This window comes from Leptodactylus fuscus, chromosome 1 (genome assembly GCF_031893055.1).
Source record: "Leptodactylus fuscus isolate aLepFus1 chromosome 1, aLepFus1.hap2, whole genome shotgun sequence".
Taxonomy (NCBI): domain Eukaryota; kingdom Metazoa; phylum Chordata; class Amphibia; order Anura; family Leptodactylidae; genus Leptodactylus; species Leptodactylus fuscus.
The window spans coordinates 153,392,692-153,407,646 of record NC_134265.1 but is presented as its reverse complement, the minus strand read 5'-3'; the positions used below and the strand labels follow the sequence as shown (position 1 = coordinate 153,407,646).

Below are 14,955 nucleotides of genomic sequence, written 5' to 3'. Positions count from 1 at the left end.
CCGCTCTACAAATCTATAAAAATATTTTTCCTGTATGGTAAACGCCGTAGTGGGAAAAAAAAGTTGTCTAACTGCCCCTTCCCTGAGACTGAGCCCCCCCCCCCCACTTGGAATTCAGTCTGACTACAGCCAGGCTGAATGTAGGGTATCTGCGCCAACATATTCCGCAGCACTGTACAATTTGTAGGGTTCAAATACAGACAGAAAGATACATTACAAAGAAAGTTGTTTCACACAATGGGACTGAGGGCCCTGCTCGCAAGAGCTTACAATCTATGAGGTAGAGGGGGTGACACAAGAGGTAGAAGGGGCGGCACTGCTTATACAGTGGTCAGACACTTTTGTAATAGAAGTTACTGTGATTACATAAACATAAGACTTTATGAGCCGTCAACAGTAGTGTCCTGTAACATGTGGATGGAGCTTGGACCTATAAAGTTAGCATGAGATGACAATGAAATTTTCCAGTAGCTGCTGCATTTCCCCCCCTCGGCTTATACTCGAGTCAATAAGTTTTCCCAGTTTTTTGTGGTAAAATTAGGGGCCTCGGCTTATATTCGGGTTGGCTTATACTCGAGTATATACGATATATAATAAGACATTAGGTCTATGAGATATATACTGTATTGACCTCAGAGATTTTTTTTTTTGTTACTTTTTTTTTTCCAAACGTGTTTCTTTTCTTATCTTATAGGTCATAAAAGAAACTGGTCTGAGACAAATGTACACTGCTGAAGAAAAATACATAACCAAATTATCTGTATATACTAACAATGTTATTTCTAGTAATATTTCATTGAAACCTGCCCAGTTTCTCACAGTCACAGTAGATCCAGAGGAAAGAAGACAAGCGGGTGAACAATATAAGGTAACTAAAGAAACACTAAAAAGATTTTAGTTTATTTGGAAGTCATTATATTTTCTCTGAATTAAAGAAGGGCTGTTAATTAAATTAAGCTATGAATAGCAATTACATCACTTTAGTCACTAGTTGGTTGGTAGTCTAACTACTGACTATAGTTGTCGCTCTTTCTTACTATGACAGCTCACTGAACTTTTTTTTTTTTTTTTAAACCAAAAACAAGAAAATTATGATTAAATTTGAGAATTGCCTATAATCACTCAAACCCTATCTGGAAATGATGAATGATCCCTCCTTTGATGATCATATGTCCTGATAAAGGGATTGCCTTAGTCAATGTTGTTTTTCCATTTGATGTAATAACAATTTAATGCTGTGTTTAGAATGGTATTTTTATTTAATGCTGTGTTTAGAATGGTATTTTTATTTAATGCTGTGTTTAGAATGGTATTTTAGTCTATTTAGTTTCATAATAGGAACAGAGGAACAGACTACACAGATCCATCAGTTTCCAGACATCAGATCCTGAATGACCCCATTGACTGCTGGGTGTCCGTTGTTTTTTTTTCTGTGACTTTGCTGGACAAGGATGTTGTTCTTGAAGGATTTATACTTCCATTATTTTAGACCGATGTTACGGTATATGCTACAAGTGAAGCCTCTGGCAGACGTTTGAGTATAGCCAAATACTGTTAAGCCAATTGTTTAATTTTATATTTTAAGCAGTTATCTGTTTTTATGTTTTCTTTCTTGCCAACTCCAATAATAAATCCACTAGGGAGTTCTTTGGGCTGGTGCCCTGGGAGCATGTGCTTTACATTTTCACAGTGCAAAGACTAAAGCACAACATATGTGTATTTCTGAGTGTTTGGGTTACTTTGTGTGAATTTGGAGTACACTGGGTTTTGAGTTTAAGAGGGCATTCACACGGAGTAATGTCGAGCGTGTATCACAGCCGTACACGCCGGCGTTACGGCAGACTGACGAACACTTCCCATTCACTTCAATGGGAGCGCTTGTAACAGCGGCGTTTACGAGCGCTCCCATTGAAGTGAATGGGAAGTGTTCGGCAGTCTGCCGTAACGCCAGCGTGTACGGCTGTGATACACGCCCGGCATTACTCCGTGTGAATGCCCCCTAAAGGGAACCTGTTAGGTGAATTTCCCACCATAAAAGGCCACATCATGTGCAAGATGAAGCAATTTCCTTTGCATTGCTGCCCCTCTGTAAGCTTTCAGTTGCAGTAAAGTGACGTTATAAACATTTCAAAGCATAAAAAGTCATATGCAATTCAATCTAAACAGTCACGGTGGGCGGTGCTTTCAAATATTTGTAACTTCATTTTGCTGGAACAGAATGATTACGTAGGAGTAACAATAGGAAGGGAATTACTTGATCCTGCACATGATAGGGCCAGCTTATGGTGGAACATCCACCTGACAGGTTCCCTTTTCAATTTTGCATCTAGTAATTTATACATTCACCATGCTAAAAATAGGCAGAAATGTTCTGGTATGAGATAAGGTAATGCTACTCTGTTTCTATTTCAGGAAATTGAACGAAGGTGTATGGCATTAGATGCTCGTATTGTTGAGCTAATCAACAAACAGAAAATGCTCGACAAAAAAGACAATGAGTTAAGATTAAGGAAGAAAGAGATTCTGGATGTGAAGAGCAAAAAGAGACAACTGGAACAGAAGATTTCTACTAAGCATGACAGGTTAGCTAACCTATAACATAGGGCCCGCTAATTATTCTTTTTCTTATGCCTGAACCTATAACCTTCTTACCTCCTTTTTTTCTTCCAGACTGTATGGTTGGGTTCACACCAGTATTCTGTTTTCACCATGGGCAAATACACTGCAAAATCTACATGTCTTGTGGGATTGCAGTGGATTTCTTTTGTTACATTGGAATGGGTTAAACTTGCAGCAGTTCCACGCCAAATCTGCATTAAAGTCAGACTTGATTCCTAGATGATCTAAATCTGACCCTACTCTTTAAAACTGTAGCCACATGGTTTCCTCAGCCATTGGCAACTCTCTGTATATGGATTTGTCTGACCCTCACAAATATCCTTTATTTTTTTTTATATCCCCAACCTGAAATATTGTAAATATTTCAGTGCATTTGAAGATTGGAAAAAAAAAAGTTCCTAATTTTATAAAGAGTGTTGTTCCTTTATTGGGAGTGTAATTGGACATAGTGGATCCGGTGACAGTTCTTGTATGACTTGTGCGGTGTTATTCCTTGTGACATATGTGCCAACACTTCCAAATAATTGTCTTTTTTGTAGCTTGAAGCAGTTAGAGCAAGAAAACATAAACTTGGAGAATGCAGAAGAACAAGCAAATGGCAAGATCAAAGCAATTAATGTCCAGAAAAAGAAAATTGTTATAGAGCTAACAGAGTTGATAAAGGTGTGAATGAAATGTTTCATGTTGATGGGACTTTCGGTTCTGGTTCTTTGTTGTCATTATAAGGGTTGTACAGTATCAAATCTAGGGCAGAGGAAAGTCATTCAGTCATTGCTTTCATTTTCCAAAAAGCATATGAAAAATGAGAGGTAGAATCTAATTGGTTGCTATGGGCAACTGCTCTACTTTGCTTTTGCATTAGCCTTGCATTGCATTTTGCAATGCAATTTCATCAGTGTGAAATTGACATCTGGTGCAGATTTTCAGTGGCTTGGCGACAAAGTCTGTAACAGTTCGCATATATACTTATTGCAGATTTCAGTGTGGAAAAATCCACAGTTGACACCTTTTGCATATACATATAACCTAATTTTAGCCTTTAGGATTCAGCTCTTTTTTTTTTTTTTTTTTTTTTTTTTTTTGCCTTTCAAGAGCTATAACTTTTTTGACTTTGTAGGGCCCTTTCACTTTCCATAGGTGGTCCTTTCAGGACTCCTTGATTCTCATGCTGCAAATAATATAAATCTACTTTATCTCGGAGCTCTCTATTCTCTGTCGTAGATCTCTATTCCCAGCTGTTGCTTCTGGGTGACTAGTCCCGAGCATTTTGGTGGTCATTATGTTACACAGACATGTTTTATTGCATGAATGTGTGACCAGTGCTAAACACCATTAGATCGCATTTACGTTGATCTTTTTGTAAGAAAGGGAAAATCGAGATGGTAATTTTACACTTAACGTAGGCAATCTTGTGACATTGTCATGAGACTTTTTGCTTTTATTAATTTTTATACAGAAGATTTATCAATTACACATAGTTTTGTTCATTTCTATGCATGTTTTTTAGAACACTTGGTGGTGATTTAGAATCAAAGCAGCAAATTCTCTCTATATAATTGTGGTGTGAGTGCCGTATAGACTCTGCAAAAGCGTCAGTCTATCTAAAGGAAAACACCAAAGCTTATATAACAATTACAGTACTACACCATGTTAATGCGGTGTTTGATTTAATATTTATTTTTCCAGAATTGCATGATTCTAAATAAAGAAAAAGTAGATTTAGCCTTAGAAAATATGACCGTTCTATGGAAGAAGAACAAAATTGAGTCTGAATACAAAGATGCTACGTCTAGACTCAGAGAACTGGAGGTAATTCTATTTATGTACAATATGTGTTCTTAACTTTTATATAGTTAAATAGGTTGGCCAGTTTCAGACCAATATTGAGAAACAAATGTTATTGTTTGCATTATAAAAATTTGTACAATATTTCAATATAATTTCTGTATCAATTCCTATTTACATCTTGGAAAACAGACTTGCATATTTTTCCCATAATCGCTCAGTGGAGCGAAAATGGCTTTGTAAGTGTCCATATGCCTGTGAAGATGCTTACTCCTTAAGGAGTGATATTATCCCCAGATCCTTGGTCTATAGTCTCTCACTGTGCCAAACCAGTATCCCTACGCTGTGCTGAAGAGGTCCAACACATCGAAACAGTGCTGTCCACAGCTGGAATTCTGTTCCTTTTGGAATAGACTTACTGGTTTGGCTAAACCTCGCATCATAGCATTAAGGCTTGATGAAGAAGTTGTGCATGATGTTTAAGGGGGCTGCCTCTAGAGGGCAGCAAGCAGAGGCACTGTTTTCCTATTTACATCTTGGAAAACAGATTTGCATATTTTTGCCATGTATCAATCCCTCACAGTTTTCTAGATCTCTGCTGGCTGTCATTCATGACTAATGGAAAGTTTAGTAGTGAAACAGTGGATGACTAAAATGTAACATTATAGTTAATCATCTAGTCATATATTAAATATATGGATATGTGGAAACTAATTTCCTTAATACTATGTTCTTCTATGTAGAGGTTTCTTGAAAATCCATCTAAGCCCAATTAAAGATATATTTGATATAGTATAATTATTGATACAGTAATGAATGGTATTTAATGCAATTATGTTAGTCTGCTTAAAGAGATTGTCCAGGCCACTGATTGACCTCCACAATCACTTGTGGTGATGGCTATGGCTTCTGGTGGTTTTTTTTGGTTTTTTTTTATCATCCCCATCCTCCAGATAAAAACCGTATTTCCTGTATAATTCTTTAATTACTTTAACATGTGTCACAGTTGCAAAGTGGATAGAATCTTTGTGCAGTGTCAGAGTTGCAGTAGTAATGAGGCCTATAAATAGAGGACTCCTATCTCTCCTACCTTTCATATGTGCAATGTATAGGACAAACATAGGGAAACACATAAAAATCAAAGACCTTGTTACACCATGTTACAAAGCACTTTACAGTGCTAAACAACATAGTTTTTTATGTATGTCACTTTTGTAGATTTGGAGAAAAACAATTTTTGAAATCTTATGTAAGTAGGCAATTGGTATACTTGGGATGGGCCTTCATCTCCAGGAACACAGCTCTTGCTGCTTATGTAGGATGGGTGATGTCATAGGAACAGGAGAATCAACTTTCTTTGCACATGTGATGGTAGGCGTCTGAGTGGCGAGCAATGCTCCAGGAGCCGAAGGCCCGCCCCCAGTGCACCAACTGCCTCATTTGTGTAAGATTTCAATCTGTTTTTTCTTCAAATCTGCAAAAGTGACATAAATAACAAATGTATGTTGTTTATCACTGTAATGTGCTCTATAGCATGGTGGAGCAAGTTGATTATAAATTGATATCTTTGCATTTTCTATGCTTGTCACGAAGGCAAATACAAAAGTTGCAACAGCGCTCTGCTAGTACCAAGAGCATCATTGCTAATACCTACTGCAAATAAAAATATGGGCCCAAAAAGAGGGGAGTCATTGTAGTGTAGGGTCCCAGTTAAAAAGTGCACCTTGCTGGCAGACGGGCATATATAACTTGATCAAAATTTTAACCAAGAACCTAATTGTCATGTATTTTTATATACAGTAGGCATCGTCTGTAATTCTCTTGGTGCTAGCAGAATGCTCTTGCAGCTTTTTGTGTTTAGACCATCTCCCATGAGAAGAAAGACAATCAGGGAGGGGGCCACACGGTGGCTCAGTGGTTAGCACTGCAGCCTTGCAGCGCTGGATTCCTCGGTTCGAATCCTGCCACGGGCAAAAAACCATCTGCAAGGAGCTTGTATGTTCTCCCTGTGTTTGCATGGATTTCCATCCCATACTCCAAAGACATACTGATAGGGAAAAATGTACATTGTGGGCTCACAATCTACATTAAAAGAAAAAAGAAAGACAATCAGGGATGGAAAGCTATCTTGGAATACACTGTCTTATATGGAGGGATGTCAATCACTGATAGGACTGTCTCTGTTACTAGTTGACTAAGCACAAAAAGTGCAAAGATAGAACTGACAACTACTGAATCTTTTCCAACAGTATCAATCTGCTCAGCATCTCTTATTCACTGTGCTGGTTGCAGATTACACTGAAATTTCATGTCACGGTTCGCTTTAAGGTGTTAAAATAGGTGCATAAAAAAGTTTGTTTCATTTTGGGTGGAGTTACCTCTGCTGTTATTTTAAAACTTCCATTGGAAATGTTTCTAGTGGTTGGCCAGTAGAGGTCCCCAAAGAACCTTTTTTCAATCACTGCATGGCAATGGAACAGAGTTTGTTAGCAGAACTGCAGAATCCTTGATCAGACAAGGTGTCCTTGTACATACTTTTAGTATGTAACGTGTGTGAAGATGTGGCTGACTGCTGAGATAAGGAATCTGAACCGTGTATGGATTTTTACTGTTTCAAAAGCACTGTTCTATTGTGCAAGCTTTCATATTTTCAGGCTGGTTTATGAAAAAAATCTGCTCATAAGGTAAGCTATGTCTTGTTTGCACCTCATTTTTTTTTCTTTTAGAATATTTTTTTTATGCATGAGCTCCATGGGCATTATATTGAATCTTACACTAGAGCCAATTACTTCGTCAATTGCAATATTTAACACTTTCAATGCCAGGCCAGTTTTCACATGTTTGACAAACACAAAATCTAAATCGTTGATTAAAAAAAAAAAAATCCATCTGTGCACCTCTGAATTTTAAACATGTACTTTATACAGTTATTGCCACCTCAATGCAATTTTGCATCAAATGTAATGTTTTGTTTAAAAAAAAAAAAAAAACATCCTGCAGGAGGAACTGATGTGTGTTACTGATTTTATACACAGCCATCAATTTAAAGCTGTATGTTTTTGAGTTTCACTCTTTATAATGCAAACCTGCAGAAAATGTGCTACATTTCCTGTCTAAAATCTGAAACAACAAAAATACCTCCCACTTGGTGCATTGTTTTTTTTCTGCTGCAGAAAATCTGCAGCATTTTAGTTCTGAGTGTCCTTACCCCGAAGATGGCACTGTACAGAGAATGCCTGACTGGAGTGTTCCTTCATATGTAATCTTCACTATTTGTCTGATGTAGATTATGTCAGATTGTCTTAAACATAAACACTTATTATTTTTGTCTACTGTTATTTCTTACCGTTTCAACATTGCTCTTATTCTGTATCCAGTGTCTGCCTTGTACTTATCCATAAACTACACAAATACTTCATGTTCAAGACTGGATTAGAAATATTTATTTCATTACTTCTACAAACTAGATAAAGGTACCGTTAACTTTTGGTTACTTTTTATTTAGAGCGAGACTGCTGCTGCAAAAGAAAAGAAACGTTATTTATATGAAACTTGTAAAGGTCTTCTGAGTAAGGCGAGACAAGCGTGTAACCTTGGACCAAAGGATGATGTCCCTCAAGACTTTCATACTGTAAGTATCTATGTTCCGACAGCTAGTTTAGGTGTCTTCTAGATTTATGTACATAAAATTTGCTCATCGTATAATAGACGTTGGGGAAGTTTCATATATAATTTGTCATTTATAATTTATTTATAATAAGTCATGACTATGTTTTAAGTTTTCTGGTTGCTGTGAGTGAATGGAATAGCAGCATAGCGATGTTGCAGGCATCTGTGCTGGCGTCTAACCTTCCCCGGCATCTGCCTCTCTATTACAGCGGATGCAGGGTTTGTATTGGCGGCCCCTTCCCCCCAAAGGGTAAACTACCCCCCCCCTCCAGGCTCGCTCCCGTGCACATAGCCCCTGATTTATTTTCAGGTGAGCCTGACTTACAGTATATAACGCCTTTTTCCCATAAAAACTCTTGGCTTTGTTGCTGAGATATACAACATAAAAAAGAGCAGTCTGGAGCACCGAAGGTAGCTCTATTGCTCTAAACTGCTATGTTTCGCATTGCTGTAATACCCCGGTGCTAACTCAGAGCCAGGCAAGATTTCAGAATAGCTCTCTGGCCCTGTCGCTCAAAGAAGGGATGGGGAAGGGGCATTTTGGAGCAACAGAGTCATCATTGGTGCTCCAAATTGCCTATTTGCATATTATAACATATTTTGAATATCTCGGCAACAGAGTCATGAAGGTGAGCCTGACCTGTTTAGCTTTGTTGCTGGTTTAATATTCTTTACCCTGGTTGCAGGCTCAGTTTGCAGAGTCCTTTTGTTCAGGAAATCTGTTGTGGTTTTCTCTTGTAATAGAAACACTAACTCTAGCCAATTTTCTTTTAGGCAGTAAAAGTAATCTCATACTATTCATATAACTGAATGTATTCTTGTTGAATGAATGTTTATAACATTTTATTTTGGAAATTGCATTCCAGATTTACTTGTAAAAGGCATAGTTCTTCAGTATTGTGATTTTGGAACAACCCGATTGTACTAATAATCAGTACTATCAGTGTTAATCCAAGCAAACTGGGCTACTGTAGACTGTAGAGAGGTTTGGTTATTCCATAAGGTAGACCAGACCCTTTAGATTTCAGCATTAAAATGTATATTCCGGATGAGCAATTTTGCTCACCTATGGAATACAAGCAGTATCAAGTTCACTTTATTATTTTTCCCAGAGTCTTTATTCTGTGGGATAACAGCTTCAATACTCACTACAGTTACTATTAAAAATATGACCAGTGAGTTCTTTCGCTACCATGAAGAACTAGTTGATCTGCCAGATACTGGTAGTTAGACCCCTCAGTTTTGGAAACACTGGTTAACCACTTTTGTGTTTAAAAGAAAATGGTATTATAGATGTCTATGGAACATGAACACATATATTGGTACATTTATGTGCACTTTCACTTTTCACTTTTTGATCTTAAAGAGAACCTTTCACCTCCTGGGGCACATGCGGTTTAATACACTGCTAGAAAGCCAACAGTGCGCTGAACTCAGAGCACTATTGGCTTTCCCGTTCTGTGCCCCTGGTGAAGAGCTATCGGTGCCGGTACTGTAGCTCTTCACTGTCAGAAGGGCGTTTCCTCACAGCAGCATCTATAGCGCTATACTGTGAGAGCAATGAGGAACACCATCCTACCCTCACATTTGCATAGAGAAGAGTAGAGACTGGCCCGTCTGAAGTCGGCAGTTGAAAAAGTTCTGCAAACAAAGCTTTTTCGTCTGCCACTTTCAGTCCAAACACAAAGGACACCCAATGGACGCCATTATAGTCAATGGCGCCTACTGGGCTCCTTGTGTAACTGCTTGATCCGTTTTTGCACCGAATTCACTGACCTGAACATCATGGCAGGAAGAGGAACTCCTAGCATAATAGTTATCTATGCTGCTAGGAGTCCCTGCCTCCTAGCGCCATACTGCCCTGTGCTATAATTACTACGGGACAGTATGTTGCTGCGAGGCAGGGACTCCTACTAGCATAGATGACTATTATGCTAGGAGTTCCTCTCCCTGCACACTGTTCAGGCCAGTAAATCTGGCACACACAGACCTAGTTTCATGGGTGAAACTCGGTTGTGTGAATGCAGAGTTATGTTCTGCTTTGTAATGTCAGGTATCAGGCAGATGAAGGCATGGGGTATGATTCTGAGATCTGACATTGTCGACTTCTAATTGGAACTCTGAATCATGCGTCCTTGCCTGTTCATGCCTGACACTGCCCACCTGACAGTACAGAGCATGTAGCATATCATGTACCCATAATTACAGCATTTATTGCTTTTGGTGGGGGCTAGAGAAAAAATTCTGACTTTGCTGGAATCAGTGGAGCAGCGTCTACTCACAGATGTTAAATACTGGAGTTGGTGGAAGTAGTGAAAGGTTCTCTTTTAATAACCTTTGTTTGAAAATCGCTAGTTTTGTGTAGCAGAAATATATAATATTTAATTTATTTCTTTACTCTTTGTAAAGTCATTTCTCTGGTCTATCATGGATTCTGTAAGGTTTAACACTGCTTTTCCACATCAACTTTGCTTACTGGATTGCATACATTCTGCGTAATATCACTTTGATCTCTAGACGGGTTGCAGTTTTACTTTTGTGTTTTGAGTTCTAGCACCTGCTTTGTGGCTTCGATAATTTTGTCCAAGTTTATGATATGATAGTCCCTGCCTCCCCATGATTCTACAATCCTATACTGACTATGACGCAGGGAGTCCTGGTCTCTGAACTGAGTTTCGGCAAGAAAATCCAGCCACTGCATGGACAAGACTTTCTTGTTTGGTTTCCTCTATGTACTTGGGGCCTAACTCACAAGACTAAACCTGTTACTGATTTTGTGATGGATTCTGATCCAAAATCAGCAGCAGATTCCACCCTGACTCTGCCTTATATTACTTTATAAAGCGGCCATTTTCTTGTGGCCATTTTTCTCCCTAACACGTAGGAATAGCCTTAAGAAAGGCTATTGTTCTCCTATCTTTAGAAGTCTTCTCCGTGCCGCTGTTCCGTAGATATCCTGGTTTTCTTCGATATGTAAATGAGCTTTCTTGCGAAAAGAAAAGTCTCCAGCGCCAGCCTCTATCTTCTTCTGGCACTCATTTACATGTCGAATAAAACCAGGATATCTATGGAACAGCGGCACAGAGTAGACTTCTAAAGGTAGGAGAAGAATAGCCTTTCTTAAGGCTATTCCTACGTTAGGGAGAAAAAATGGTATTCAAATGATTGAATCCCTTTAATACGTATCATACGGCCAGATTGGTGCAGACACTGGGAGATTTATGAACGCCCCCAGTGCTGCGAGAGAACTCGTTTGCATAACGAAAAAAAATGGGATTTCTACGGAATGGCAGCACGGAGAAGACATCTAAAGGTAGGAGAAGAATAGCCTTTCTTAAGGCTATTCCTACATGTTAGTCAGAAAAAAAAACATTTTAATGATAGAATCCCTTTAACTAATTGTAAGAAATATGTAACTTGCAGATTTAAATTTTGCCAAGCCATATTACCTATTCTTTGACCTCAGATCAGTAGCTGTAAGGCTATGAACATCGATATCTGGAAAGAAACTAGCTGCTACACATTAAAGGGATTCTACCATTGAAATGAATTTTTTGGGCGATCACACGTCGAATAGCCTTTAGAAAGGCTATTCGTCTCTTACCTTTAGACGTGGTCTCCGCTGCGCTGGAGCGTCTTCTCGAGCAGCAGTGGGGACGCCCCCACCGCATTTTCAGCACTGGGGACTGCCCCCATTGCTGCGAGAGAACTAATTTGCATACTGGTAAAAACAGTATTTCTAAGGAACGGCGCGGCGGAGACTACGTCTAAAGGTAAGAGACGAATAGCCTTTCTAAAGGCTATTCCGACGTGTGATCGCCAAAAAATTCATTTCAATGGTAGAATCCCTTTAAGAGGTTTTCTGGCTCTCAAATAACATCTTTATACCTAAAGTAGGGCACGTTAGTAGTTTCCGCAAGGCACTGATAACTATATTTTCCAGCGTCTCAGACCTAGTATGCTTGGAATACCACATGGGTGATCAAATAATGCATGCTCAGTAGATGATTCAACCGTATCACTGAAGTCGCATGGCATGGATAGCAAGAAAAGTACCATGTGACCAATGTGCAACAGAAAATCACTACAAAAGATGCACAAAGCTACAGTGATCATATCTCATGATCAAACATCTGCTCAGAGCCACATATGAAATGGCTAGTAAACTACCAAGTGCATGCATTTTCCATGCTTAATACAGGGTTGGGAATAAAAAGTGGTCTCAGGGCTCGTTCACATGGGACAAGAGGGGTCGGATTCTGATGCCGAATCCACCTCAGAATCCGCGCCCTCACACTGGAGGTCTATGTAGACTGCTAGCTTCCTTTTTTCCGTGAGCGGTATGTTCCGGCTCACGGAAAAAAAAGAGAGTGAGCTGCCCTTTGTTCAGGTGGATTCCGCAGCTCAGTCAGCCCCAGCGTCTGCCTCGTGACAGCATCCTCCGGACTAGGCCCATTCATTTGGGCCTACTCCAGAACGGGAAGCCGTGACAGTCGCGGCAGGCGCATTTTGGTCCTATTCTGACGTGGCTTCCCAAATCAAAATCAGGACCAAAATACGCGGTCCTGTGCCCCGTGTGAATGATGTCTTAGAAACCCCCATTAAGATGATAACTCTCGAGTAGTATATTACTAGATATCCAACCATTTTAAAATTTTTATCTTAAATAGGTTGTCCAGATTCAGACAGTTATTGAAAGACAAATGTTATTGCTTTTATAGTGAAAACTTATTCATTTTTCCATTATATTTTCTGGTTTTAGTCCTCAGAGTTTTCTAAATCTGTTTTTTTTTTCATCTATAGTTACTTCAAATGAGTAAAAGTCAGTCCATGGTCATGTGATGGGCACACAAATAGGCACTCAGCCATAGCACAGAAATGAGCCATCACATGACCATGGACTGATTTGTGGACTGTAAGTAATCCATGAATGACATCAACAAACATATATTAGTCTGAAACTGGGGAACCCCATTTAAGGCTGCTTGTTGCAAAAATGCTGCATAAAAAACACACTTGTACAGTACATGTGTTTCCTTGGTTTATTTTTTGCCATTTTCCACAGCGCTTTTCCAATGGATTAATAAACTCAATTTTTTGTTTATTACTCTATAGAAATCAATGGGGGAAAAACATTTCCACAGGTAAAATTAACATGCATTTCTAAAAACCAAACTGCTGTGTTTTGGGCAGCATTTTCATTCAGAAATAAAATGTTTTTTCGCCACTGCTCTTTCACAAACAGTGGCTTTAGACTAAATCTACATTGGTGCTATTTTAACAGAAAAGAAGCTTGGCCGCAGTCAGCCATTACTTTATGGTGGATTCATACTTGATTGACAAATGCACATTAGGATAAAATTGCATCCACTAAGGACCTTTACTTGTTCCCTATAGAAACAAGTCCACTTAAATGTTCAACACTGGCAAATATATATATATATATATATATATATATATATATATATATATATATATATATATATATATATATATATATATAGTTATACTGAGCCATATTTCAGTTATTGAAAGGCTCTGTGGTCACCTAAGATTCAGTACAAGTATGAGGGGGCTGGGGGGCTGTGGTGCATTAATCCATGAAATAATTTTCTTAGTGGCACGTGTGAGAGAATAAATTCCTCTAACTTCTCCTGGGTGTTCTTCTTTTCCTTTCTTCTGCAGGCTTTCAGATTGGAAATTTTGGCTAAATTGCTGTCTGTCCAATCAAATAATGATGACTGTAAGGTATTTGTCAGGCAGTTGTATGTCTTGTGTTTACTGCAATGCCACTAAAGTCTACTGTCATTATATAATCCTTGTAATCCATGCCAAATTACAGAAGTCATTGCATGACGGCCAGTCCCACTATTACATTAGGTGACATTTGGATTGACTCCATTCTATTCTATGTGAAAATATTTTTTGGTGGAAATCCTCCTTCCTTTTATCGTTTGTTTTTGTTTTTTGGCTTTTAATATTTCAATTTGGTATTTATTAGAGCAAAAAGAAAACCAAAACTAAATTGAAGTAATCCAAATATAGCTACTTTTTTGGGGGGCACAAATCCATATTGGACTCTGTGTACGTTATATGAAGCTTTTTTTTTCGAATGGTTTCCACATTAATCTTTTTTGGAAAATGTTCATCTGGTTTTGAAAACCCATCTGCATATACTGTACTGTAAATTGTAATGGATTATCAGTGTGTAATGTACCCTGACAAACCATAGGATTTAAACAAACAGTATGCTACTGTAAAATTTAAAGATGACCTTTTACCATCTGTTGGCACATGCGGCTTAATACACCGTTAGAAAGCCGACGTTGCCGATTCTGTAGCTCTTCACTGTCAATAGGGCGTTTCTGACAGTCAGTCAGGAACGGCATTCCTCACAGCAGCGTCTATAGCGCTGTACCGTGAGAGTGGTGAGGAACACCCCCTTCCTCTCCTGATAGTACTCGTCCATAGACCAGTACGGGGGGGGGGGGGGGGGGGGGATTCAGCGTCAATGCCCCCTCTCACAGTACAGCGCTATAGACGCTGCTGTGAGGAAGGGCATTCCTGACTGACTGTCAGAAACGCCCTTCTGACGGTGAAGAGCTACAGTACCGGCACCAATAGCTCTTCACTGGGTGCACAGAACAGGAAAGCTGACAGTGCTCTGAATTCAGTGCACTGTCAGCTTTCTAGCAGTGTATGAAACCGCATGTGCCTCAGATGGTGAAAGGTCCTCTTTAACAAAAGTATATGTATAGAAAATCAAGATCGGTTCTGTTAATCAGATCAGTGGGTAGTTGTCCCTGGTAATAAAGCCTTAGTCACTTTTTTTCATCTTGCTGCTGCTATTCTCCTTGACATATTTGACACAGTAGCAGATTA

At 39.0% G+C, this 14,955-nt stretch overlaps 1 protein-coding gene across 3 annotated transcripts in view; it reads left to right on the top strand.

Moving 5' to 3' along the window:
* Positions 1–14,955, top strand: part of SMC5 (structural maintenance of chromosomes 5) — a 73,728-nt gene that overhangs the window by 43,347 nt on the left and 15,426 nt on the right. For 2 of the 3 annotated variants that reach the window (XM_075278871.1, XM_075278882.1), the window contains exons 14-19: positions 695–868; positions 2,413–2,582; positions 3,159–3,282; positions 4,306–4,428; positions 7,910–8,035; positions 13,759–13,821. In XM_075278871.1, the coding sequence (XP_075134972.1) occupies positions 695–868; positions 2,413–2,582; positions 3,159–3,282; positions 4,306–4,428; positions 7,910–8,035; positions 13,759–13,821 (780 nt within the window). The remainder of the gene's footprint in view (positions 1–694; positions 869–2,412; positions 2,583–3,158; positions 3,283–4,305; positions 4,429–7,909; positions 8,036–13,758; positions 13,822–14,955) is intronic. The other variant, XM_075278875.1, reaches the window with a different exon arrangement.